This window comes from Spermophilus citellus (assembly GCF_964194105.1).
Source record: "Spermophilus citellus genome assembly, chromosome: 9".
NCBI classification, from domain to species: domain Eukaryota; kingdom Metazoa; phylum Chordata; class Mammalia; order Rodentia; family Sciuridae; genus Spermophilus; species Spermophilus citellus.
In genome coordinates, this window is record NC_138191.1 from 138,175,265 (window position 1) to 138,202,087 (window position 26,823).

The 26,823-nt window shown below is 62.1% G+C and overlaps 1 protein-coding gene across 2 annotated transcripts; it reads left to right on the forward strand.

Moving 5' to 3' along the window:
* Nucleotides 1–564: 564 nt before the first annotated feature.
* Nucleotides 565–26,692, forward strand: TTC34 (tetratricopeptide repeat domain 34; the record flags this gene model as incomplete). Of its 2 annotated transcripts, none has more annotated exons than XM_081306826.1 (8): nucleotides 565–1,345; nucleotides 7,752–8,586; nucleotides 9,963–10,188; nucleotides 11,353–11,557; nucleotides 12,597–12,763; nucleotides 19,546–19,816; nucleotides 22,759–22,973; nucleotides 24,249–26,130. In XM_081306826.1, 8 exons carry the CDS (start codon nucleotides 565–567, stop codon nucleotides 24,774–24,776), a joined length of 3,228 nt encoding a protein of 1,075 aa, XP_081162952.1. In that variant the 3' UTR covers nucleotides 24,777–26,130. The 2 variants fall into 2 exon arrangements, 1 of the variants encoding a protein (XP_081162952.1); XR_014023604.1 differs by lacking the exon at nucleotides 565–1,345 and adding an exon at nucleotides 26,579–26,692 and having other exon boundaries at nucleotides 7,439–8,586; nucleotides 24,249–25,047.
* Between the last annotated feature and the right edge of the window lie 131 nt (nucleotides 26,693–26,823).

A 26,823-nucleotide genomic window follows, 5' to 3' on the forward strand; every position in this document is an offset into this window, starting at 1 on the left:
GAAGGCCCAGGCCTGAGCCCTTCAGCTCAGCAGTGGGGAGGGGAGGGGCTGGCCAGGACCTGGAACCCTCAGAGCCAAGCCCCATGGCGTGGGCCAGCGTCACCCCCATCCCTACCCCAGAGCCAGGCAGGTCTCCACGGTGCCCAACCAGGTCACCCAGGTGTGAGCAGGGCGCAGGCCCTGGTGGGAGCTGCCAAGGCTGCACGGCCTTCCTGAGGCCCTGCTGGGAGGGGCAGGGGTACAGCTGGGCAGCCCCTCAGACCACCCAACTCCCCCCAGTGGGCCTCAGGGGCAGGTGCTTTCAGAGAGACCCGAGCAGGCAGGGTCAGCCCCCTCAGTGCAGGAAGGACCCCTGGTGGACCCCAGCCCCGAGAACCACCTGGTGAGGGGGCGCTTCCGTGCACTGACCCTGAGGTCTCAGTGAGGCCAGTCAGGGGAGGCTACCTGAGGCTGGTCTTGGGTGGCCAAAGGGCCAGTGGATGTCCACCGCCTGGATGCTAACCCCAGCCCCCTCCAACAGGCACCCGTGAGGATGGACATGGGCCAGGGGGGCCCCCAGGTGTGATGTCAGCCCAGGAGCTCGTGGCCGGCCTCTGCCGGAAGGGGGACCAGCACCTGGCCCTGGGGGACGCCCTCCTGGCCACGGCCTTCTACCTGGCTGCCTTCAGCTGCCACGCCCCCTCAGCCGTGCAGAGGCTACGAGGGGCGCTGGCGGAGGCTCGGGGGGCACCTGTGGTGGCCACCCTGGAGGCCTGGTGCCGTGGGGACAGCCGAATCCCCACCGTCCTCTGGGACGGCATGGCAGTGGTCTCCCTGACGGGGGCTCTGGCCTCTGCCTTTCTCGGTGCCCTCTGCCCTGACCACCCGGCGGCTGTCCTGCACTCCCTGGCCGGGCTGCTGGCTCATGGGCGCCACAGGGAAGTGGCCCAGCGCTGCACTGCCCTGCTGGACGCTCACTCCCAGCAGGCCCTGGAGCTGCAGCTGACCCGCGCCCTGGCCCGGGTCCTGTCTGGGGAGCAGGCAGGCGCCGGCGTGGCGGACTATCTCCAGGCCTTCGCCTCGAGCGCAGAGCGGACCGCGGCCTTCGTGCACACCCACCAGCGTCCCTACCTCCCCACGCTGCTCAGCACCCTGCGGGACCACGTCTCAGCACAGCCGCGGGCCACCGTCAGCGACGGCCAGCAGGAGGCTGACTGCTGGGGCCTCCTGGCTGCCCTGCACCCCGAGGGCACCTGGAGCGAGGTCCTGTCACCAGAAGCGCTGCTCCGCGGGGGCAGGTATGAGGACTGCCTGGCCGCCTGCAGCAGGGCCCTGCAGTCGGACCCCGCGAGGGACAGACCCCAAGGTAAGGAAGTCCTGGTGCCCACGAGGGTGCTGCCCCTGGGCTGAGTCTGCCTGGGGGGGGGGGACCCCACAGGGACAAGACAGGCAGGACCTGGCCTTCCAGAGCACCCAGAGAAGGAACCAAGTGGAGCGCACAGGTCCACTCCAGGCAGTGGTCAGGGCAGGCTTCCTGCGGGAGGGGCCTCGGAGCCGAGAGGGGCTCCAGGCAGCAGAAGCGGGGCATGAGGAGGCCTGGGGAAGAGAGCTCACCTCGCCACCAGGGGCCAGCGTGGCCGTCGGGGACGGGGAGCACGCAGACGGCGGCCAGGGCCGAGCCCGCACTCTGAAGGACTGGTTTCACCCTCAGAGCCACCCAAGGGTGTCCAACGTAGAGTGAGAGGAGCTGCACGTTTAGCTTCTTTGGAGGTCTGTGGGGTGTGCCATAGGAGCTAAGGAGAGTGAAGGACCTGCCGGGAGACTGGGAGGCTGGTCCAGGCAGAGAGGCTGGGAGGTAGGAGAATGGGAGGCTGGTCCAGGCAGAGAGGCTGAGAGGTCAGAGAATGGGAGGCTGGTCCAGGCAGAGAGGCTGGGAGGTCAGAGAATGGGAGGCTGGTCCAGGCAGAGAGACTGGGAGGTCAGAGAATGGGAGGCTGGTCCAGGCAGAGAGGCTGGGAGGTAGGAGAATGGGAGGCTGGTCCAGGCAGAGAGGCTGGGAGGTCAGAGAATGGGAGGCTGGTCTAGGCAGAGAGGCTGGGAGGTTGGAGACTGGGAGACTGTCCAGGCAGAGAGGCTGAGAGGTCAGAGACTGGGAGGCTGGTCCAGGCAGAGAGACTGGGAGGTAGGAGAATGGGAGGCTGGTCCAGGCAGAGAGGCTGAGAGGTCAGAGAATGGGAGGCTGGTCCAGGCAGAGAGGCTGGGAGGTTGGAGACTGGGAGACTGTCCAGGCAGAGAGGCTGAGAGGTCAGAGAATGGGAGGCTGGTCCAGGCAGAGAGGCTGGGAGGTAGGAGAATGGGAGGCTGGTCCAGGCAGAGAGACTGGGAGGTAGGAGAATGGGAGGCTGGTCCAGGCAGAGAGGCTGAGAGGTCAGAGAATGGGAGGCTGGTCCAGGCAGAGAGGCTGGGAGGTTGGAGACTGGGAGACTGTCCAGGCAGAGAGGCTGAGAGGTCAGAGAATGGGAGGCTGGTCCAGGCAGAGAGGCTGGGAGGTAGGAGAATGGGAGGCTGGTCCAGGCAGAGAGACTGGGAGGTAGGAGACTGGGAGGCTGGTCCAGGCAGAGAGGCTGAGAGGTCAGAGAATGGGAGGCTGGTCCAGGCAGAGAGGCTGAGAGGTAGGAGAATGGGAGGTTGGTCCAGGCTGGGAGGCTGAGAGGTCAGAGAATGGGAGGCTGGTCCAGGCAGAGAGGCTGGGAGGTAGTAGAATGGGAGGTTGGTCCAGGCTGGGAGGCTGAGAGGTCAGAGAATGGGAGGCTGGTCCAGGCTGGGAAGCTGGGAGGTTGGAGACTGGGAGGCTGGTCCAGGCAGAGAGGCTGAGAGGTCGGAGAATGGGAGGCTAGTCCAGGCTGGGAGGCTGAGAGGTCAGAGAATGGGAGGCTGGTCCAGACAGAGAGGCTGGGAGGTAGTAGAATGGGAGGTTGGTCCAGGCTGGGAGGCTGAGAGGTCAGAGAATGGGAGGCTGGTCCAGGCAGAGAGGCTGGGAGGTTGGAGACTGGGAGACTGTCCAGGCAGAGAGGCTGAGAGGTCAGAGAATGGGAGGCTGGTCCAGGCAGAGAGGCTGAGAGGTCAGAGAATGGGAGGCTGGTCCAGGCAGAGAGGCTGAGAGGTCAGAGAATGGGAGGCTGGTCCAGGCAGAGAGGCTGAGAGGTCAGAGAATGGGAGGCTGGTCCAGGCAGAGAGGCTGAGAGGTCGGAGAATGGGAGGCTGGTCCAGGCAGAGAGGCTGAGAGGTCGGAGAATGGGAGGCTGGTCCAGGCAGAGAGGCTGGGAGGTTGGAGACTGGGAGACTGTCCAGTCCAGGCATAGAGGCTGGGAGGTAGGAGAATGGGAGGCTGGTCCAGGCTGGGAGGCTGGGAGGTTGGAGACTGGGAGGCTGGTCCAGGCAGGGAGGCTGGGAGGCCAGAGAATGGGAGGTAGTGATAATCATCCCCAGGCTCTGGGGCAAGAGATGATGGATCTCAGGTCAGGGAGAAAGGTTGCAGCAAAGTGGTGGGTCTGAGAATCACTGACTTAGAAACAAGACTATGGACAGATTTAATGGTGGAGAGAGAGGAGTGGAGCAGGAGAGCCAAGAATCATTTAGGAGTTTGTTGAAAAGTGGACCCGGGAGAGGAGGGGAGGAGCAGGTAGGAAACGGGTGTCATAAGTTCTAGACATTCTCAGTGTATTAGCCATCTTTCTGTTACTATCACTAAACAGCTGAGATAATGCACCTACAAAGAGAAATGGTTCATTGTGGCTCATCATTGGAGGTTTGTTTGTGACTGATTGGCCTTGCAAACAAGGACATTTTCAAGACAGAGAGTGCACAGTGCCAAGGCTACTGGTGACCTCCACAAGGAGCGTGAGGAAGAACCAGGTGGAAAGAACAGAAAAGTGAAAGAAAAGTTATTTCTGGAAATAACTTTTCTGAAATCCTCCACTGTAAGTTATCAGAAAATACTCAGTAAAGAGTCCTGGGCCTCTGGGAGAGTAAGACCCTCGGCACCCAGAGCAGGGCTCGCAATGGCTGATGAGTGAATGGGGGGCACCAGCCACCCCCGGATGGAGGGGGCTCCCACCTGGGCCGTCGCACATGGACAGGCACAGGGCGGTAGCTACAGCCTCTGGGAATGTGTGTGCAGGCAACACCCAGCCCCACCCAGGGCAGGCTGCCAAGAGCAGGGCCATGTCTGCCGGGGGCTCCCAGGAACCGCAGGCCAGTCGGCCCAAGTCACCCAGGGCCAGGGGCTCGGCCTCTCCAACAAAAACGCGCCTCAGGGGCAGTGAGGGGGCTCTCTCAGCTGCTTCCGATGGGGCCCCATTTCTTCAAGGTTCTGCCACCTTCCAGAGTGCCACAGGGTGGGGACACTTGGGCCTAAGAGGGGACAGAGGATCAACCCATAGACATGTGAGAAAGGCCCACTTCGACCCTCCCACTCAGTCCTGACAACAGACGGCTATAGTCATGTGAGTGACCCCAGGTAAGACCAACAGAAGAACTGCCCACATCAGCAGCTCAAATTTAAAAAGAACCATGTGCCAATAAAAACGGCTGTTGTTTTAAGCCAAGTGCAGTAGCTAGGCCTATGATTCCAGAAACTCAGGAGCCTGAGGCAGGAGGATCACAAGTTCAACCTGGGCAACCTAGCAAGGCCCTGTCTTGAAATAAAAGAAAAATTTAAAGGATAGGGGTGTAGCTCAGTGGTAAAATGCTCCAGGTTCAATCCCCAGTACAACCAGGGGGGAAAATCTGCTTATTGTTTTGAGCTGCCAAGTTTGGGGGTCGCTAGGTAATAGTGCTTAAAACTGATAAAACTTCTCACTGAGTCAAAGCCTTCCCTTTGGACATCGTAATTGTCCAAGTTTATGAGGTTTGGGGTGTTTTGATACAAGTACCAAAGAGTTCTGATCCAATCAGGGTGACTGGCCTTGTCCTGTGCAAAAAAAATGGATTCTAGGTGGATCATATCAATCGCTAAATCTCAGTTTCCAAAAGAAAATGTCAGAGGATATAAACAAGAGCTCTGTGAACAGCTGGGTTTCTTTGGACACAAAAAGTGGAAATGGTAAAGAAAAATCGGATAAATTTGATTAAATTAAAAACTGGAAACTTTTGTTTTGAAAATGGAAGGACAAGCCACAGAGAGGCTTGTGGCTTTCCAAGCAGACGATGGGCAAAGGTTCGGCATGCAGAGGATGTGGAGGACGCCTACCTGTCCACCAGAAAGACCCAACAAGAGCTGCACAGGCCTTCCCCGAAGAGAGAACACAGATGGCTGACAATACATGCATAGCAGGCACCTCACAGTGATGAGACCAAAGCAGACGGAACAGCAAGAAGCAGCCTCCTGCCTCCAGATCGGGGGATTAATCAGTGAGTCTCACGAGTAATCAGGAAAATGAAAATTAAAACAAGAACCGACAGATCATAAAAACTGTTACGTCTGCAGCAGAATCTGCTTCCAGTAACGTGGAGTGGCTTCCGTGCACACGTGCCTCACAGATGACCACGACAGAACATCAAAGGCAACCGTTGGAAGGTGCGGCCGGGAGCCGGCTGACCCTGGAGGACGAGGTGAGCCGGGGGACGCACATGCTGAGGCTTTCTGTTTCAGGGCTCCTTGGCCCGTGCATCCCGGCACAACAGCAGGCTGCAGTTTGATTGGTCTGAGATGACAATGGACAGAGTGCAGAGCTGGGAAAGGGGGACTGCAGGAAACTCCCGAGACGGAGCCACAGAAGCGGACAAGATCCAAAATGTGTCCATTCGATCCACTGAAGTCCTCGGCTGACCATTGATGTACCATTCATGGGGAAGATGAGGTCGTCTGAAAAAGCGGAGATGTCAGGTCAGAGAGGAGGAGGTACAATTTGAAGTCTGAACCCAACCTGTTGCTAAAAATAATCCAACCCCTTCAGAAGAACATAACTAAATCCAGCATCTCCATAACAGTTAATGAGATAACTAGCGTACAATTTAAAAATGCTAGATGGGGCTGGGGATATAGGTCAGTGGTTATGTGTCTAGTCCCAGCCACTAAGGAGGCTGAAGTAGGAGGACAGCCTGAGTCTGGGAGTTTGAGGCCAGCCTGGGCAACATAATGAGATCCTGGCTCAAACAACAGGAGAGGAGAGGAGACAAAAAGAGAAAAGAGGAGAAGAGAGAAATAGAAATTCTAGAATTGAAAAATGCAATAACTGAAAAGAAAAAGCATAGCATAATGGAATAGAAGGGTCAGCACAATCCAAGACAGACTATAAATTATCTGACAAAACAGAAGAAAACTGAGCAGAGCCTCAGTGACGTAAAAAGATGGTATACAGAAGGGCCTCGGAGGGGAGAGGCACACTGCCATGTGGGTAAGAAACAACTACTCTGCTCAGCCCCCAGGGCTCCCTCCGGCTGCAACGTCCTAGGGTCCATGAACTATTGCAGAACTCAGGGCTAGAGTTGCTTTAGTTCCAGCAACAGTGACCAACAGGAAAGGCCCCATTTCCTTTGCTTTGGCACCAGAACTGGACAGGGTGACCCTGCTGTTGGTTAGCCAGTCTTGGGGTGCAAGACGCTTTGTTCTTGGTCATGCTAACCCTGAGTTAAACCTCAGCCCTGTGAGTACGGACGGTAATGATCCCCGTCTGGACACAGGGATGGAGTGTGGGCCTTATCATCTGTTATGGGCTGGATCTGAATGTCCCCAAAAGCTCAGTGTGTCAAAGTCTTGGTCCCCAGTGCAGTGAGGTCCAGAGCTGGGCTTTGGGGTTGGATGGTGGGCTCCGACCTCAACGGTGCGTCATCCCTTGAGAGCTGGATGGACTACTGGGAGGAGGTAGCAGTGGAAGGCAGGAGGCACGTGGCTGGAGGGTGCTGGTCACTGGCGGCGTGCCCTGGGGCTTTACCTGCCCCACCATGATGTGCCCCCCTGGCCTCAGGCCACAGCAATGGGGTCGACTGATCATGGGACTGAAACCTCCAAAACTGGAGCTGAAATGAGTCTGAAGTTATTTTTCTCAAGTATTTTGGTCACAATGATGGAAAGTGACCCAGAGATGAGCCCCACCTAACAGTGCAGGGAAGGAACCTGAGACCTGGCCAGAGTCAGTCAGTGGCCCCAGTCTGCCTGCTTGGGGTCTCTGGGTGCCATCACCTCTCTCCTGCACCTGGGGGAGATGGGCTTCATACAGGGAGTATCCAGTCCCAAGAGGCCCGAGAAGGCAGGACACCAAGATGTGTGTGCCACAGTGGCCACCGTGGTCAGAGCCTGAACGCCAGTGCTGACCTGGCAGGTGAGGAGGTCGCCAGTCCCTAAAGAGGACATTCACTCCCAACTCCTTCACTCAAATGTCAGGGGAGGCCAGGCACAGTGGCCACACGTCGAGTCCCAGGGACTGGGTGGCTGAGGCAGGAGGATCCTAAGTTCCAGGCCAGCCTCAGCAGCTTGGCCAGATTCTGGCTCAAAAGCTAAAGGGACTGGGAATGGAGCTGTGGCAGAGCCCCCAGGGCTCATTCTCGTATGACCTTCCTGGCTGTGGCTTGGTTCAGATCCTGCTGGTTGCTGTGGCTCTTGGGCGCCTCCTGCCGGGCTGGTCTGGCAATGTCACGCCCTGGGCTCCTGGGAGCCTGCCCGGAGACGCCCGAAGCAGAAAAGTACTTGGGGCGAGGGTGCAAGCGCTGCGCGGTCAGGGGCTGCTGCGGCGGGAGCTCCTCCAAACAGGGGCGCTTCGGTTTCTCTCCAGATGCGCGCCGGGCAGCCCTGCTGGTCACGCGCGCAGCGGCGGCCTTCTTCCTGGGTGGCCGAACCCACGACGTGCTGCAGGACCTGCACCAGGCCTTCCGCGAGAGCCCGTCCGCGGCGCGGAGGCAACTCCAGGCGGTGCTCTCAGCCGCAGACCAAGAACGCATCCGAGTCCAGGCTCAGGAGACCGCGGACGTGGGCTTCGCCCACTTCCAGGAGGCTGTCCGGAGTCGCCCCCAACTCCGCGAGGACGCGGGACGTGAGCTGCTGGTCCCGGTCACCCACGCGCTCCGCCTCCTGCTTCGCTTGGAGCCCTCAGGGCAGCGAACTGTGCTGGGCACCCGCCTGGCGGAGTGCCTGCTGCTGGCCGGGGACGTGGCAGGAGCTCGGGCGCTGTGCGAGCGCCTCCTGAGGCCCAGGCACCCCGGAGAGCTTGCTGGGGACCGTGCGCCCCTGAGGGCGCTGCGTGGCTTCTGCGCGCTGCACGTGGGCGACACGCGCGGCGCCAAGGAGGACTTCCAGGCGGTGGTGGAGCAGGGGGCGCCGCATCCTGGCGGCTGTGTTCGGGCGCTGTGCGGCCGTGGGCTGCTGCGGGCGCTGGCCGGCAGCGCCTTCCTGGGCGCGCTGGATTATGTCACTGCGTGCCGGCTGCAGCCCGCGGAGGCGCTGATGGCCGCCAAGGCCTACGTGCCCTGGAACCAGCGCGGACTGCTGCTGACCGTGCTGCGGGAGGAAGGCCGCAGGATGCTGCTGCGCGGGTGTGGTTCGGGCCCTGCGGACGTGCCCTCCTGCAGGAGCAGAGCTGCTGAGATGGACGGCCCTGGGGCACAGGAAGGGTGAGAACTGGCCCCGCCCAAGAGGGGGCTGCCACTCCATTCGGGTCTCCTGGGAGGTAGAGGGTGTTTGTTCCTGTTTACAGGTGAGTAAAGCCAGGCAGCCTGTCTGGGTGGTTTCCCTGAGCATCCAGGACGATTCAGCCCCAGATCTGAGCTTAGGGTCTCAGTCTGTGAGCATCCTGCACTGTGGGCTTCCTGTCCCTAGGAAATCAGACTCAGACATGGAAAGGAAACAGTAAAACTCCACGTGTCAGCCCGCTGCTGGCATTTCTGTCTAGAGGTTTCTTTTTGTGCATATACAACACATCTGTGCGATGTATGTAGTTTGTAGTCTACTTTCTTGCTCCAATGGATGACGAAAGTCCTTTGTTGGTAAAAACCGCCTCCAGGCAGCAGTGTGTGTCCTGAGGCTGCTGGCCAGTACTCCTTCCTTCAGCCCCGGGTCGGAAGGCATGGTGGGAACATCCTGTGTCCACCACGTCTCCTCCTTCAGTGAGAGTGGAGCTCCTGGTGGAGAGCAGCTCCAGGGCAGGGTCCTGGACCTCTGAGCTCCCTGCCCTGCCCACCCAGCACAGCCCCCACCCCTGCCCTGGGGCTTCCTGCACAATCCTTGCTAACCGAGCAGACACCAGCCTCTGACTGCTCCAGTGTGCACTCTGGTGGGTCGCTGGGAGGTGGGGGAAGGCAGCGAAGTGAACAGCCTCCAGACAGGGGCCTCCAGACAGGACCCTCTAGACAGGACCCCCCAGACCGGGGCCTCGGCCCATCACTGCAGCCACCCGATGCCGGCCTCTACTCCAGGCCTCATTTGACGTGTGCTTGCACCTGCTGGTGAGGAGGAAGGGTTACCAGCAGGTTGACTTTGGCTGTGCCGATGAAGAAGGGACCTAGAACTTACCACAGCTGAGCTTCTCCCGAGGGTCCACTCAAGTCCCAGGCTCCGGCCTCTTCTGGAGTGGAAATTCAGGACATTCCCGTGTGGTCACCAGGAGCATCCCAAGTGCATCCTGCCTGCCACGAGCTCACCCTTGAGCCCAGCAGGGCCAAATTGTTAACCCACGTTTTTGCAGAAAAGGAAATCCTGAGGTCTACTCAGGGTCAGTGCTACTACTGACCCTTATGTGAACTCAGTTCGTCCTTCTGGAAAGTGCCTGCCCATGGGGTGATGGGAAGACCCGGCAGGAGGGTGAGGGCTGAGGGACCATGCTGGAAACAGCAGCATGGACTTAGGTACAGTGTGGTGTGAGGGTCATTCCTCAGCTCCACCCTGCCCTGGCCACACAGCAGACAGTGGGCTGTGAGCTGGCCCAACCTGCTGAGCAGCTGGGCGGGGCCTAGGGAAGGGGCTGGCCCACCCTGAGCCACTCTTTCCACAGGGATGCCCATGGCGTATACCAGCTGGCCACGATGCTGATGGAGCTGGACGTGGAGGACGAGAACTCACAGCTCCTGGCAGCCGATGCCCTTTATCGCCTGGGCCGCCTGGACGATGCCCACAAATCCCTGCTGGTGGCCCTCTCCCGGAGGCCCCAGGCAACCCCCGTGCTGGCACGGCTGGCCCTGCTACAGCTGCGTAGGGGCTTCTCTTACGATGCCAACCAGGTGAGAAGGCTCAGGTGCAGTACTGCAGGGCAGGTGGAAATGGGCAGCAGGCCTCCCGTGGACCCTGCTCAGCACCTACAGCCTGGACTTTGGAGCAGGAAAACCTTGTTTAGCCCCAGCTCTGCTTCCTGCAGCAGGCTCTTACCTCTCTGACATCAGTCTGTTCATCTACGCCCTGGTCCTGCAGGTTGTCTTGGTAATTAGCTGGAACAGGTGCCCTAAGGCCTGGCAGGTTGGCTTCGGCTGTGGTTATGAAGAAAGGACCTAGAACTACCACAGCTGAGCTTCTCCCCGAGGGTCCCACACAAGCTAAGCTTGGACATGGTCCTGTTGAGGTGGGGGGGCAGGGAAGGGTCCCAGGCCTTCAGCCCCTGCCTGCCTGCCTCCAAGACCCCTCAGCTCCTGGGATGGCAGAGCCTCTCCTGCCTCCCTGTGTGGAGGCTCCTGCTTGGGCCAGAGGTAGCTGGTGATGTTGAGGAGGGCTTCAAACCCTGGAGTCCAGGAGGCGGCACCTGCCAGCCGCGTTCTGTCCTGTGCTGGTTTGGAATCCTGACCCCTTTGCCCTGGGCAGAGAGTAGGGGGGAGGGACACCCTGGAACTTGCTATCCTTCCACCCTGCCCTGGGGCCAGTGTGTGCACCAGAGGCCAGAAGGGGGCAGTACTGGGTCTCCTCAGGCAGAGCCGCGGAGGGAGAGGTTGTGTCTGCCTGGGGTCTTGCACTGCCCAGAGCACAGACTGACCCTGCCTGGCCCACCCTGGGATCCTTCTCCACACCTTTGGAATGGCTCCCTGAGCCTCTATGGCTCGAAAGTCCCTTCCTGGTCAGGCCTCCCTCCGGGAGGCTCATGAAGGTGGGTCTCCCCTCCATGGTCAGAGGAGGTCCAGGCTCAGGGACGTGAGGGCTCCGCCCTGCCCTGGCCACACGGCAGACAGGGGGCTGCGAGTGCAGCTGGAGCCCCCTCGTTCCTCCCACCTGGCGCTGTGGTCCAGCTGGGGACCAGACCCTGCCTCGGGGAGCCCCGCCCCTACCAGATGGGGGGACAGGCAGAGAGGCCCCTGGGCTGGAGGAGACGGGGCCTGGTGGGCAGGGCGTGCTGGCCAGGGGGCAGTGAGCAGGAGCCAGAGGCAGGAGGTGGTGGCAGCGACTCTCTCGGGCCCCAGCAGCTGGTGAAGAAGGTGGTCCACTCCGGGGACACAGCCTGCCTGCAGCCCACCCTGGACGTCTTTCGCCACGAGGACCGGCTGCTGCTGCAAAGCCACTGCCACGCACGGGCCCTTAGCATCCTGCGAGCGAAGCCCAGCGGGGTGGACACGGAGGCCCACACCAGGGAGGCCATCGCCTACCTCTCTCTGGCCATCTTCGCTGCGGGTAGGAGGACCCCTCCTGCCCAGGGTCCAATCCTGTGCCAGCTGCATGGAGACACGGGGCTGAGGACAGCTGGCCTCCCAGGTCCATGGGCCCTGGGAGCCCCTGTGGGGTGGACAGTGGGGCCACTCACTGAGGCACTGGAGGTCCAGGAGAGCATGCCACGGCCCAGGAAGGGTCTGGGCCAGCTGGGGCCTGAGCTGTGCCCGGCCTGGCTCCTGGGCTGCTGTCCATGCTGTCTCGGCCCCGGGATGAACAGACCCTTTCCCAGCTCCTCCTCTCCCTCCAGTGAGGGGACCCGAGATGCTGGCTCCCCTCAGACCTCCCAGAAATAGTGCCTGAGGCTTCAGGTGCCCGCACAGTCTCCAGGCAGGCCAAGCTGCCCACCGGGGGCTGGGCACAGGGACGCTGCTGCCCTGCTTTGGCCCCAGGTAAGGGCCCGGCCCCGGGCGTCTTAGAGTGGGGTGTTCGGTGCTGTGTGGGGCACGAGGCTCAGAGGAGGGAGGTCTCTCTCAGGCTCACGGCAGGCTCCTGGGTCCAGGGTGCTGGTCAGACCCACGGTCAGACTGCAGGGGCTTCCGCCTGCCCTCGAGCAGGTGCCAGCAAGCCTGCGTGAGGCGCTGTGACGGCGGGGAAGGGACAGGCTGAGAGCAGCCTCAGATGGCTCTCCCCTGCATCTGGCGCTGGACAGACACCCAGAAGTGGGTGGTGGTGTCCTCTCTGGGGAGGGCCTCCTCCTCCTGGCGGGTGCAGAGCCTCACACCCTCCCCCAGCCACCCCGGGAATCCCCGTCCCCCTCGCCTGGCCTCACTTCAGAGGCAGGGCAGTGCCCCTGCCTCTTCAAGGTCCCCCAGTGTCCACCAGTCCTCCCAGATGCCGCCCTCCTAGAGGGCTCCCTCCCCCTGCTGCCCGTAACCTGCCCGGCCCTACTGCCCAGTGGAGTGTGAGCGCCCCACAGTGGACCCCCCAGTCTGGGCACCAGGAGGGACACTGGACAAGTGGCCAGCCACAGCCATGTCCTAACCATGCCCACTTCCTACAGGGACGGAGGCCAGTGAGTCCCTACTCGTCCGAGCCCGCTGCTATGGGCTCCTCGGCCAGAAGAAGACCGCTGTGTTTGACTTCAACTCCGTGCTGCGGGCCAAGCCGGGGAATGTGCAGGCTCTGTGTGGACGGGCCCTCGTGTACCTGGCCCTGGACCAGCTGCAGGTGCCAGGCCACTCTCCCCTCTGGGGCTGGGCAGGTGGGGCAGGGAGGCCAGAGCAGTGCCTTCCTCCTGCACCCAAGGAGTGGGAGCAGGGCCAGGTGTCACGAGCCATGACGTGCCATCAGAACCCCCTCCTCCTCACCTGCACTGCAGGCCGCAGGAGCCGCACCCCACAGGTCCACCTCCAGGGAGTCCCACTCTTCCACGACTCCTGCGCGGACACGTGTGCAAGCCCTAAGGGTTGATGGAGCCTCCCCAGCTTAAAACAGTTCCTTAATGGCTGCAGGTGTCCCTCTACAGGGGCGTAGGCCACGAGGGGTCCCCTCCATTGCACGGTCTGCAGCACAGAGCCCCGTGTTAAAAAGGATTTACAGGACGGGTGCAGAAGGAGTAAGTCCTGTCTGCCATGGGTGCGGCCAGCAGAGCCCTTGGAACTTTGATCTGACCTAAATTACCTGCTTTTTAGGAGAGAAATGATACACTTAAGACCTTCTGCAGAAACTGCTCCAATTCAGGGTAAAATGTTGGGAGCCAGGCGGACAGGAGGAGAGGTCTGGGTCACACCAGCAGCCCATGTCCTGGAAGACAGTTTCTGCTTGTTGCTTTGTGGACACTCCTTGTTTGCACACTCCCTGTGTGTGCGGAAGGGCACCCTCTGGGGTCTGCTCCCGGGCAGGGGTGTTGGGTCCAGGGTCGGATAGGCAGCCTCAGGCCACTCGCTCGGCCTCTGGCGCCCAGTTTGCCCTCTGTAGAAGTGGGGTGCTAAGGAGTCACTTGGGGATGGATGGAGGTGGAATCACAGCGCACCAGACGCATGGGACAACGCAGGCAGGACCAAGGGACGTTCACGGCCACAGCCGTGCACGTTACAAGACAAAGATCCCAAGTCACCGGTCCAACGATTTAGGGAACTACTGAACCCAAAGCAGGCAGAAAGAAAGAAAGGAGGAAGGTTGGAGATGAAGACAAGACTAGAAAAACAGTAGAGAAAATTGATGAAACCCAAAGTCGATCCCTCGGAAAAGTCAAAGCGGACAGACCATTAGCTGGATGGACTTAAAAAGTCCCAGCGACTCAGGAGGGTGGCAAGTTCAGGGCCAGGCTCAGCAGCTTAGCAAGGCCCTGTCTCAAAGAAAAATAAAAATAAAAAATTTAAAGGGCTGGGGATTCGGCTCAGTGGTTAAGAGCCCTTGGGTTCAATCCCTGGTACGAGAGAGAGAGAGAGAGAGAGAGAGAGAACTCGGATCTCTAAGCCCAGCACTGAGGTAGGTCATGAGCACCAGTCCTACAGGAGAGAGGGACACAGGGAGGAGCAGCTCAGCAGGACAGCTGACAAGCAGGTGGACGAAGCAAAAGGGTCGGGAAGAAACCGAAAAGCCTGGGGACACTCAGGGCCACTGCCGAGGCTGTGCTAGTCGCCGGACGAGTGTGCAAGGCCCTGGGCCTGCGCGGCCCCCAGGGGTCTCTAAACAGTCAGAGACTCAACACCAACTCTTCTCAACTTTTCAAAAAAAACAAAGAAGAGGGAGAAGTTCCTAAGTCACCCAGAGGCCAGCGACACCCGACCCCGAGACCAGGCCGACAGTACGGGGAAAACCCGAGGAGTGCCCTGACGGACACCAGTGGAAACGTCCCCAGTAGAACAGCAGAAAGTCAGCCGTGTGCCAGGAGGTGGGATGTGTCCTCGGCATGTGAGGCGGTCCAACATGCCATCCCCGCCAGGGTCCCCACATTGCAGAGCACAGGAAGCAGGTGGTGACCCACGGAGCAGGAGCAGCACGGGACGGAATCCAGCCGCTTTTGTTGAAAACTCCCAGCAGAGCAAGGTGGAAGGAAGGACCTCGGCGTGACGAGTGGCAGCAAGGCCACCTCCACCCCGCCCCGCGCTGACACTCAGGTCAGCTGCCGGGAGGGAGGAGTCCCCCAGAATCTACAGGCAGTCACAGATTCAGGAAAACGGCAGGCCACCAGGTGGACCCACGGACCCCAGAGTGATTCACACTCATGACCACAACCTGAGAGGACATTCAGAAAGCGTCTCAATGACAAGAGCGTCCGATGACGAAATATCTAGGTTAACCCCCCAGGAAGTCAAGGATGCATAGGGTGGCAACTAGGAAACATGGCCCAAAGAAACTGACAGATCAGAGTGTTTCACGTTGTCACCGTGTCTGTGTCACCCTGTAGGCAGGAGTGCTCAATGCAGACTCGGTGCAGTCCCTACCAAAATCCCCATGAGGGACTTGGGCGGGGCTCCGTGGTGGAGCGCTTGCCTAGCTCAGTGAGGCACTGGGTTCAATTCTCTGCACCACAAAAAAAAAAAAAAAAAAAAAATACATAAAGATATTATGTTGCCAGGTGCGGTGACCACGCCTATTATCCCAGCAGCTCAGGAGGCTGAGTCAGGAGGATCGCGGGTCCAAAGCCAGCCTCGGCAAAAGCAAGGCACTAAGCAACTCAGTAAGACCCTGTCTCTAAATAAATATAGTACAAAATAGGGCTGGGGACGTGACCCAGTTGTTTACTGCCCCTGAGTTCAATCCCCGGGACTAAAAAAAAAAAAAAGATCGTGTCCATCTACAACTAAAAATGTATATTTAAAAAAAATGTTTTTTTATGGAAATAGAAAAACTCCCCCCAGAATTTATATGGAGCCTCAAGGGACTCCAAATAGGCAAAACAGTCTAGAAAAAGAACAAAGCTGGGGCCTTAGACCCTGCTCTCTCAGTCACGGTGAGCATCGCAGTGTGCTGCTGGCATGAGGCCCCTGTGTCTGCAGGGCCCGACGGAACGAGAGCCCAGAAATAACCCTCCACCCGTGTGGGTAGGCGACTTTCGGCAAGCCAAGACCAGCGGGGGAGAAAACTATTCTCAATACGCGATGCTGGGGAAACTGCATCCACATAAAATGCACCTGGACCCTCATCTCACACCATACGCAAAAAGTAACTCAAAATGGATAAAAAGTCCAGATGTAGTCATGCCTGTCATCTCAGAATTCAGGAGGCCGAGGCAGGAGGACGGCAAGTTTGAGGCCAGCCGCGGCAATTTAGCAAGACCCTGTCTCAAAAAATTAAGTAAATAAAAAGGGCTGAGGCTGCAGCTCAGTGATAAAGTGCCCCTGGGGTCAATCCCAGGATGTAAAAAACAATAACAACAACAACTAACCATAAGACCTCAGGCTTCAGACCTGTTATAAGGACACATGGGAAATGCTTCACGGCTTTAGATTTGGCCAGTTTCTTAGACTGACACCAAACCAGGCAACAAAAGAAAAAATAGACCAATGAGACTTCAGGAATCCTGAGCACCGTCGTGCATCAAGGGATCGAGCCTACGAGCAGGTCACCAGGCAACCCCGGCCAGGCCTGCCACCGACGCACCAAGCAGCCCAGCTCACAGGGGCCAAGAGCTTGAACGGAACTGCCCAGAGGGCCAAGAAGCCCAGGAAAAGACGTCCAGCGTCACCGTCCTCAGGGAAATGCTCATTAAGCTAAGGGATGCCACCGTGCACCCGTCAGGAGGGTAACAGTCAAGATTCTGAAAGTGACAGGTGTGGTTGGGGAAACTAGCCTTGTGGAACTGTTGGCAGGAGTGCTCAATGGCTGGGCCACCAGAAAGAAGACCATTGGGCCTGACGCTGGAGCATCACGCCTCACGGAGAGCCCTGGTGGCCACTGATGGAGGAACAGAAAAGCAGAACAGTCCACCACTTGGGGGGAATATTATTCAGCCCCAAAAAAGGAAGGGGATTCTGACACACACTGCAGCAGATGAGGCTTGAGGACAGGGCACTCGGTGCAGGAAGCCAGCCAGAGACGAGGCTTGAGGGAGGCACTCCTGGGAGTCCCTGCAGTAGGCATAGTCATGGGGACAGAAGCAAGAGGAAGGACTGAGCAGGGGCCGGGCCAGGAGTCCTCCTCGGTCTGCAGGGACGCTGCGTGAGGCCTGCACTGCACACGCCCAGAGCACGGCAGAAGCAGAGGTCACCTGCGCTGGGCCCACAGCTGAGCCGTGGCCAGGGCCAGGCAGGGCTGGGGATGCTGGAGTCAGCCTGCTCTACCCAAGAGCAAAGCCACACTTGGCCAGACCAGAATGGCCCCTCCCCGGGTGACGGAAATGTCCACCAGAACAGAACCAGCACCGCCCAGCCCCAAAGCACAGGTCAAGAGCACGGTCCGCAGAGACCCAGGAAAGTGTGACGCCACCAGGAGAGCGCTGCTCAGCAGAAACAGGCCCTGGGCGGCTCCGGGCTTGGAAGGCACGGCAGGCGCCCAGAGCAGGGCCGCGAGCACGGGAAGGGGGTGAGCCGGCGCCCAAGGCCCCAGCCTGGCTTAAGGGCAGTGGGAGGCCTCCAAAGAAGGGCCTGTGGCCCAGCGGGGAGGCCGTGTCTAGAAGGAGTGCTCCAGGGGCCCTGAGGCTACGACCAAGCCGGCTCCACCCTGGACTCCCAGAGGAGCGGAGAGAGAGGGGCGGACACACGCTCCCAAGGAGCAGGAACAGGACCTCGAGACAGAGAGCCCGCCAGGCTCGAGAGGTCCTTTCCGAAGGCGAAGGAAGAGGCAGCAGCTCAGGAGCGGCTGTGGGGAAAGGAGCCCCAGTTGGTGGCGTCCAGCCTCTGAGGAGGCGAATCCCACGGAGCCAGAGCCCTCAGAACCACCCCTGAGGCGCGCGCGCCCACTGCAGGAGGAGGCGCCCGCGGGCCGGTCCTCATTCGTACCCTCGAGGCTTTCGACAAGCAGATGAATGGGATCCTCTGTGATGGCTCAGGAAGATGGCGCCAAAGAGCTCCAAGCCCCAGCAGGGAAGGGTCTTGGTCCGGCGCTGCCGCGGGGCGGAGCCTGCTCTCCACCACAGCAGGGGACCTCCTCCCAGGTACCGCACTGCTGAGTGCCACCTGCTGGAGTGGGCCAGGAACTGGGGGGCTGCTGGCAGAGAATCCGCCGTGTCCCCACGCCCAGGCTCTGGCAGGTCTGGCGCACCCATCCGTGGGGTGGGTGGGCCATCCCGACGGGTGACAGCCCCGCAGGGAAGAGGCACTGTTGCAGCCACTGCCAGGATTGCGGGGCTCCAACCCAGTACCCACCAGGCCGTGGGGTACCCCACCGCCTACGGGCCGAGGGGCATGACGGGCCCACAGGCATGACGGGCCCACCTCTTGGTATGAGGTCTCCCAAGGGCCCCCAGTGGGGAGTCTCCCTGGACGAGGGACCCTGAGGGGCGTACCCCCTCCAGGAACGCCGCCCAGGTACAGGGACCCCCTCCCGGGAACGTGCCCACCAAGGCCCTGGACTCATGGTGACCTCCTCCGCTCCCTGCCTGATTCCTGAAAGGCTGAACGTCGCCCTTGCATTCCCTTGTGGCCTGAGACACGTTTGTGACCAACTTTCCACAGTATCGTAAGGAAAAGAAAAAGAAACAGCACTCGGGGTGCAGAAGGGGACCCCATCCCCGAAGCCTGTCCCAGGAGCGCCAGAAGCCGCCACCAAGAGCTCCTACACACGTGGATGCGCCGTGCTGGAGGTCAGCAGCGTGGCAGAGGAGGGGACTTGCCTTCGTGGCCCGCTGCCTGCGGAGCACCTTGAGGACGTGGGATCCGCAGAGCGAATGCCCACAACAGGACAAGGACACAGCCCCGAGGTCAACAGAGGGACAAAAGTGGATACTGAAAATACTCTGCTAACCCCACAGATCAGGAGGGGACACAGAGGCCCCAGACAGGGCAACCAGGGAAAGACCCGAGGAAGATGGCCCAGGCCCCCACTGTTGAGAGCCACAGCCAAAGGGGCCCCAGAAGACTTCCAGCTGCCAGCTGATTGGCTCCTCTGCAGTGATGCTCATTGGGGTGTTTCCCCGCCCCTTCAGACCACGGAGCTGCTCATTGGGGGACTTTTTTTGGCTCTGCCCACGCGACCCAGCCAATCGGCCTCAAGAGCAGAAGGAGTGGGGGAGGTAGTGAGGCTTGTGGGAAGCCGGTGGTGGCAGTTGGGCTCTGAGGGTTTTTTCCTGAGGAGCTGTTTTGTTTGGCGTGTGTGGTTCTAAAAATAAAGTTAGTTCCTTTTGACAAGTGGCTCCTGAATTGTGCCCAGCCAGACTGCGGCACCCCACTGCCGGCCAGGACAGGAGCAGGTGGCTTACCATCTACTCATCAAGGCCCTCCCACAAGGCCTGGCCTCCGCCTGGCCTCCTGTCCTTCTGGCCCTGGGCAGGGAGGCCTACATCTGAACAGCAAGCCCAACCCTCCACTTTCCTACCTGTGTCTTGCTGCCCCTCGGGCACCAGCCAAGCCCACCTCTGTCCCACGGCCCTGGGGGGAGCCTTCCTGTGCCCCACACCAAGCCTCCCTTCCCAGAACCCCGGGGCACTTGCCAGACTGGGCTTCCGCCCCTGGGGTGCCACGGCCCAGGCTCCGAGGAGCGTATGCCCGAAACCCGCCAACTCCAGAATCACCCGCTGGGAGGGAGCTACCCAGAGAGGGTACCACCAACCTCGGGCAGGTCAGGGGGCTGAACTTGGAGGACTGATGGGCAGGTGCAGGGTCTGGCCTCAAAAGGGGGTCTCAGGGCTGGTAACTGTGGGGGACGAAAGCCAGTGAGCTGGGTCCTTCAGATGCCCAACCAGAACTGGGCTGGCGCATGAGGCTGCAGCCATGGACAGCAGGGAAGGGCAGTGAGCTGGACGGGCAGACCCTGTAGGACCCCGGGAGAGAACCCGAGGCCCAAGAACAGGGATGTCCTTCCCGGCTGGGATGACTCCTGAGCCAGGCTGCCCTCTCCCCTTGCAGGACGCCGTCGACGACGTTATCTCTGCCCTGCGACTCGACCCAGGGACCGTGGTCCCCGAGATCTGCTCTCTGAGGCCAGAAGCTCAGGTGCCGCTTACCCAGGGCCTCCACTCCCGCTGCCGGGCCCTCCTGAGCCAGACTGTGGACATGGGGGTCTCCCTTGGGGACGAGGACACCCAGGGCCTCCTGGCAGTGGGACAGGCGCTGACCAGAATCGATGCCACTCAGCCCAGCTGGCACCTCCTCCTCGTGGACACATTCCTGGTGCTGGGTACGTGTCGGCCAGGAGTAGGGGACACAGACATCTGTCCCACACCCCTGACCTGCTCTGTTCCACTCTGTTAAACAGAAGAGCCAAGGACTGCACTGGCTCCTGAGGCCCCTTCACCCCAACTCCATGGCCTCAGCACACTCTGGGCCCGTCTGTGGGCAGGGCTCCCTCTCACCTGACCTCTGGGCCCAGTCTGTGGACGGGGCTCCCTCTCACCTGACCCCTGGGCCCAGTCTGTGGGCGGGGCTCCCTCTCACCTGACCCCTGGGCCCAGTCTGTGGGCGGGGCTCCCTCTCACCTGACCCCTGGGCCCAGTCTGTGGGCGGGGCTCCCTCTCACCTGACCCCTGGGCCCAGTCTGTGGGCGGGGCTCCCTCTCACCTGACCTCTGGGCCCAGTCTGTGGGCGGGGCTCCCTCTCACCTGACCCCTGGGCCCAGTCTGTGGGCGGGGCTCCCTCTCACCTGACCCCTGGGCCCAGTCTGTGGGCGGGGCTCCCTCTCACCTGACCCCTGGGCCCAGTCTGTGGGCGGGGCTCCCTCTCACCTGACCCCTGGGCCCAGTCTGTGGGCGGGGCTCCCTCTCACCTGACCCCTGGGCCCAGTCTGTGGGCGGGGCTCCCTCTCACCTGACCCCTGGGCCCAGTCTGTGGGCGGGGCTCCCTCTCACCTGACCCCTGGGCCCAGTCTGTGGGCGGGGCTCCCTCTCACCTGACCCCTGGGCCCAGTCTGTGGGCGGGGCTCCCTCTCACCTGACCTCTGGGTCCAGTCTGTGGGCGGGGCTCCCTCTCACCTGACCTCTGGGCCCAGTCTGTGGGCGGGGCTCCCTCTCACCTGACCTCTGGGCCCAGTCTGTGGGCGGGGCTCCCTCTCACCTGACCTCTGGGCCCAGTCTGTGGACGGGGCTCCCTCTCACCTGACCCCTGGGCCCAGTCTGTGGGCGGGGCTCCCTCTCACCTGACCCCTGGGCCCAGTCTGTGGGCGGGGCTCCCTCTCACCTGACCCCTGGGCCCAGTCTGTGGGCGGGGCTCCCTCTCACCTGACCTCTGGGCCCAGTCTGTGGGCGGGGCTCCCTCTCACCTGACCTCTGGGCCCGTCTGTGGGCGGGGCTCCCTCTCACCTGACCCCTGGGCCCAGTCTGTGGGCGGGGCTCCCTCTCACCTGACCCCTGGGCCCAGTCTGTGGGCGGGGCTCCCTCTCACCTGACCCCTGGGCCCAGTCTGTGGGCGGGGCTCCCTCTCACCTGACCCCTGGGCCCAGTCTGTGGGCGGGGCTCCCTCTCACCTGACCCCTGGGCCCGTCTGTGGGCGGGGCTCCCTCTCACCTGACCCCTGGGCCCGTCTGTGGGCGGGGCTCCCTCTCACCTGACCCCTGGGCCCAGTCTGTGGGCGGGGCTCCCTCTCACCTGACCCCTGGGCCCAGTCTGTGGGCGGGGCTCCCTCTCACCTGACCCCTGGGCCCAGTCTGTGGGCGGGGCTCCCTCTCACCTGACCCCTGGGCCCAGTCTGTGGGCGGGGCTCCCTCTCACCTGACCTCTGGGCCCGTCTGTGGGCGGGGCTCCCTCTCACCTGACCTCTGGGCCCGTCTGTGGGCGGGGCTCCCTCTCACCTGACCTCTGGGCCCGTCTGTGGGCGGGGCTCCCTCTCACCTGACCTCTGGGCCCAGTCTGTGGGCGGGGCTCCCTCTCACCTGACCTCTGGGCCCGTCTGTGGGCGGGGCTCCCTCTCACCTGACCTCTGGGCCCAGTCTGTGGGCGGGGCTCCCTCTCACCTGACCTCTGGGCCCGTCTGTGGGCGGGGCTCCCTCTCACCTGACCTCTGGGCCCGTCTGTGGGCGGGGCTCCCTCTCACCTGACCCCTGGGCCCAGTCTGTGGGCGGGGCTCCCTCTCACCTGACCTCTGGGCCCGTCTGTGGGCGGGGCTCCCTCTCACCTGACCTCTGGGCCCAGTCTGTGGGCGGGGCTCCCTCTCACCTGACCTCTGGGCCCAGTCTGTGGGCGGGGCTCCCTCTCACCTGACCTCTGGGCCCAGTCTGTGGGCGGGGCTCCCTCTCACCTGACCTCTGGGTCCAGTCTGTGGGCGGGGCTCCCTCTCACCTGACCTCTGGGCCTGTCTGTGGACGGGGCTCCCTCTCACCTGACCTCTGGGCCCAGTCTGTGGGCGGGGCTCCCTCTCACCTGACCTCTGGGCCCGTCTGTGGGCGGGGCTCCCTCTCACCTGACCTCTGGGCCCAGTCTGTGGGCGGGGCTCCCTCTCACCTGACCCCTGGGCCCAGTCTGTGGGCGGGGCTCCCTCTCACCTGACCCCTGGGCCCAGTCTGTGGGCGGGGCTCCCTCTCACCTGACCCCTGGGCCCAGTCTGTGGGCGGGGCTCCCTCTCACCTGACCCCTGGGCCCAGTCTGTGGGCGGGGCTCCCTCTCACCTGACCTCTGGGCCCGTCTGTGGACCTCTCACGAGGAGCCCTCCTGCCCCACACACTCATGTTGCATGAAACAGGGATCCACTGTGGTCCAGGGGAGGTCAGCCCCTTCCTGGCCCATGTGGGCCAACCCCACCTCACCCTGATGCTCACCCCTACCTGAAGGGTGCTCTTGGCGCCCGCCTTGGCCCTCCACGGGCTTCAGGGGCTTCTCCCACCTGCTGCTCACACCCACGTGCTCTGCTCCCCTGGCCCAGCCTTGCCCGAGGGCCTCAGGAGAGAAGGCCGTCCCTGTGGTGACCTCCAGGAGGGCAGTCAGAGCCCTGCTGCCCCACCAGGGGTCACGCAGCGGGGGCAAGGGCGGGTCTGGAGGTGGGTCCATGCAGCCTGGACGTGCTCCCGGTGTGCAGCTCCCAGCTCTGTCCCTCAGCTGCCCCTGCCAGCACGGAGCAGGGAAGGCACGTCTCACAGCCTGTGCGCTCCTCGTCCCCAGCCCCAGCCCCCAACTGTCCTTCCTGGATCCGCAGGCAGCTATGAGGAGGCCAGTGCTCCCCTGCGGGAAGCCCTGTGCCCCACGCGCCCACCGGAGGCGGCCAGGGCCCGGAGGGGCCTGCTCCAGCTCAAGAAGGGAGATGTCCCAGCTGCCGTCCAGGACCTGCAGTGTCTGGCCGAGGTGGACGCCCAGGACCTGCGTTTCCTGCTGCAGCTCCTGGAGGCCTCGGAGCGGCACAGCGTGGCCCAGGTGTGCACAGATCCCCCGGCAGCCACACTGGCCCTCCACACAGCACGGCTGAGACCCTGGGCCGCCACAGGGCACGGTCCCTCCCCACTGCTGGGTTGGTTCCAGCTGGATGGGGTGAGGTGTGAGTAGGAGGTGCCAGGTCTTGCCCCGAAGACGGGCCTCTGCCCACCTTGGCAGCACAATTGCCCACCTTGGCACCACCTTGACCACACACAACCCCATAGCCTCTGGGCTTCTCTGCCTGGGGTGCAAAAGTACAGGTGACGGGTGGGAAGGGGAGGACCCTCTCAGGGTCGGGCTGAGTCAGCAAGGGGCTTCCTCCAGGCCAGAAGCCCACCCCAGAGGCCAGCCCCGTCAGGGTCAGGAGGGCACCACAGGTGGGGAGGCCAAGATGACAGGCTTTGAGCTTTGGAGTCAGAGACCAAGGTGTGCTTCCCAGAGCTTCCCTAAAGGCTGGCCTGCAGCGCACCTTACTCCCCAGGTCCGGGGGAGCCGCGGAAGGCCACTGGGGCCAGCAGGTTCACTGGGAAGTGTCCTGTGACTTCTGTCCCTAGCTGACTGAAGAAGCAGGGTCAGTGGAGAGGAGGAGGCACTGGGCAGCTTTCCCAGTGGGGTCCTCAGCTCAGAAAGGAAGCGCCTGGGGGCAGCAGGCTTAGCCAGCAGTGACCACCAGTCTAGCAGTCCAGAAGGAGGGTTGAGGTGGACATGCTCACTAGCTGGCCTCTGGCCCACCAAGGTGCCCCCAGGGCACACAGCAAACCCGGTGCATGGACATCCAGGGGCCTGCACCATGCTAGAGCGAGCCACAGGGAGAGCCGAGGGAGGACAGGTTGGCAGCATGTTTGGTCCCCAACCTTGACTTTGGTGTAGGGACTGCAGCAAGGGGGAGCCAGTTTGTGCACAGCTGGCCCTCCCCTCCAGACCTTGGGAGGAGCTGCACCCAGGGCCTGGGCTGGGCAGAGGGCACTCGCCTCCTGTCCTAAGGGTCCTGGCAGCCCCTGGAGGGCCCGCAGAGGTGGTTCTGAAGATCACCAGAGGCCTGCCAGGAGGTGGGCTGTAAGGCTCCCGAGGGAGGACAGGAGATGCCGCTGTCCCAGCAAGAGTGGCCCCTGAGGAGGACACTTGCAGACACTGGCAGCCTGAGCTGGGCCGTGCCGATTCCAGGATAGGGAGTCTCAGGGAGGGCCCTTTACCCAGGCGCTGGCCCCCTCCCAAGGCCAGCAGCCTCGGCTGGGCTGACCCTGTACTCCCTACGTCCCTGTGTGTCCTCTGCAGGCAGCAGCCCAGGAAGCCAGCACCCTCCTGGACACAGGGCACCCCGGGCGGGCGCTGGGCTACTGCTCGTTGGCTGTCCTGGCTGGTGGTGGCAGTACCCGCCACCTGCGTCTACGGGCTGCCTGCCTGGCTGAGCTGCGGGAAGTTGACCGGGCACTCCAGGACCTGGACCACGTGATCCGGGAGGGAGCCGGGGACGGGGACCTGGCCAGGCGAGCCGAGGACTTCAGCTCCCGGGGCCGCCTGCTGCTGAGCCTGGGCGACGAGGAGGGCGCCACAGGGGCCTTCGCCCAGGCCCTCGAGCTGTCACCGGCCCTGGCCCAGAGCCGCCTGTGGGCACAGCCAGGCCAGGCCCCCACGGCCAGCATGTTCCTGCGAGCGGGCCAGTGCTGCCTGGAGGAGCAGCGCTACGGGGAGGCCCTGACGGTCGCCCAGAGTGGCCTCTTGGTGAACCCCCACCACGGCGGCCTGAGGAGGCTGAAGGCTCGAACCCAGAGGGAAACAGCCTCCGGCTGCCGGCTGCTCTGACCAGCACTGCCCTCTCCCGGGCCCCCTCCCTGGGCACCTGCCTTTCTCACCTGGGAGCGCCCCAGCTGCCTGAACCAGTGCCCTGCCACCTGCCCGGCCCTCAGGTGGCCTCCCATGTCACGGAGGTGCAGCCTCCCACCAAGCTCGGGTCCCTTGGCATACAGCTGGGGCTCTGGCCTCCACGCGGCCTCAGGTCTGGTCCTCGGCTTGGGGTCTGCAGGTTTCCCTGCTCCACCTTCACTTCCTTCCTGATTTTCCAGGGTTTCCCACCGTGTCCTTGCCAGGTTGCTCCATGCCCAGCCATCCCATCCATCAGTCGGTCTGTCCATCTGTCCACTCACTGGCTCAACAAATATTTGCACCCCAGCTGGGGTGGGCCAGGCTCAGGAATTCTGGAAGCCCCAGGGGTGGCAGCAGGCACCTCTGCTCCCACGGTCCTCCCGACCTGGGGCCTCCTGCCCCATCTGTTCATTGAGGACATCTCAGAGTTGGTGACACCAAGCACAGAATGTGCATGTACCTAAATCCAGGGGGACCCCTGCAGCCCACTCCTGCTTTCCCCCAGCCCCGCAGGGGTAGCCCCTACCTGCCCCGGTTCACCTCACAGGGGTCTCAGTCCGTCTTGCTTGCCTGGCACCTTGGCATGGCCTGAGTGTCCCCAGAGTTCATAAGCTGAGACCCTAAGCCCCACTGGGATGGCGCCAGGAGGTGGGTCCTGGGGAATGGACCGATGCCCTTATTCAAACAAACATGGCCTGAAGCCCCCCACCCCTTCCCACATGAGGAAGTGGGAAGGCAATTCTGTGAGCCAGGTCCTCCCCTGAATTGCTGGCACCTTGACCTTGGACTCCCACCCTCCAGAGCTGTGAGAAACACGTTTCACCAGTTGCTCAGCGGTAGGCTGTGTTTCTCATGCTGTCCTGAACATGCTGAGACACCCCTGCTCCTCCCACCCACACCTCCACCCTGAGAGCAGGCTGCTGGCCCCTGAGGACTAGGCCAAGTCTTGGTCCCTGTGGGGCCCCAGCCCAGGCTTTACGCGGGGAGGGGGCTGCTCCAGGCCTGAGCAGCCCACAGCCAATCTGAGACTTGGGCTGAGGACCAGGAAGCCAGAATGTGTCCCCCAGGTCTGGGCCTGCTGCCTGGGGGCTTCTCCAGCATTTCAAGTCCACCCTCCTCCCTGGCAACCCCTGACCTGTCTCCCAGGTCCCTAGCTCCTCACTGCTCAGCTGGAGGCTGAGACAGGCCTGAACGTGCCCTCCCAGGGCTGCCCAGTTCAGCTTTTCCTTTACTCGGGCACTTCTGCCCTCGCCACATCACTAACTCTAGACCCCCAGGGAGTCCAGGTTTCACCCCCCCCCCAGTGACCACAGCTGATGCAGACGACTTGGAATCCCTGTGAGGACACCCACTCAGCAAAGCTGGTGCGTCCAGGTGGCCCGCTGCCCTTCGTCCCCGGGTCTCAGTGTGAGTCCTGGAGTCTGGCGAGTCCCTGGGTACTGAGCCTTTTCCTCCTGGGCCCACCATGGTTCTTTGCACACACCTGGGGGGTGCCATGGCCTGACCCTCGTGTGGGTCCAGAGCTGCCGAGTGGTGGTGAAGGACTAGGCAGAGCCCAGGGGACCCCTCAGCCAGTGCAGTCACCATCGCTGCCATCAACCCAGTGCAGCAGTGCTGGGCTCCCAGGCCCTGACCCCGCTGGCGCTTCAGGACCAACACAGTGACAGCTCCAGCTGTGAGAAGGCCCAGCTCCGCCCTCCTGGCTCCCAATTCCCACTGCAAGGAGCTCACCCTGCAGTCAGGCCCTGGGGCAGCAGGCTAATGCCACCAGACCGCAGGGCCCTGGGACAGCAGGATGGCGCCACCCCTCCTGGAGGGTCCTGGGACAGCAGGTCAATGCCACCCATCCTGGAGGGTCCTGGGACAGCAGGTCAATGCCACCACCCTGGAGGGCCCTGGGACAGCAGGTCAACGCCACCCATCCTGGAGGGTCCTAGGACAGCAGGCCAATGCCACCCCTCCTGGAGGGCCTCAGGTCAGCAGGCCA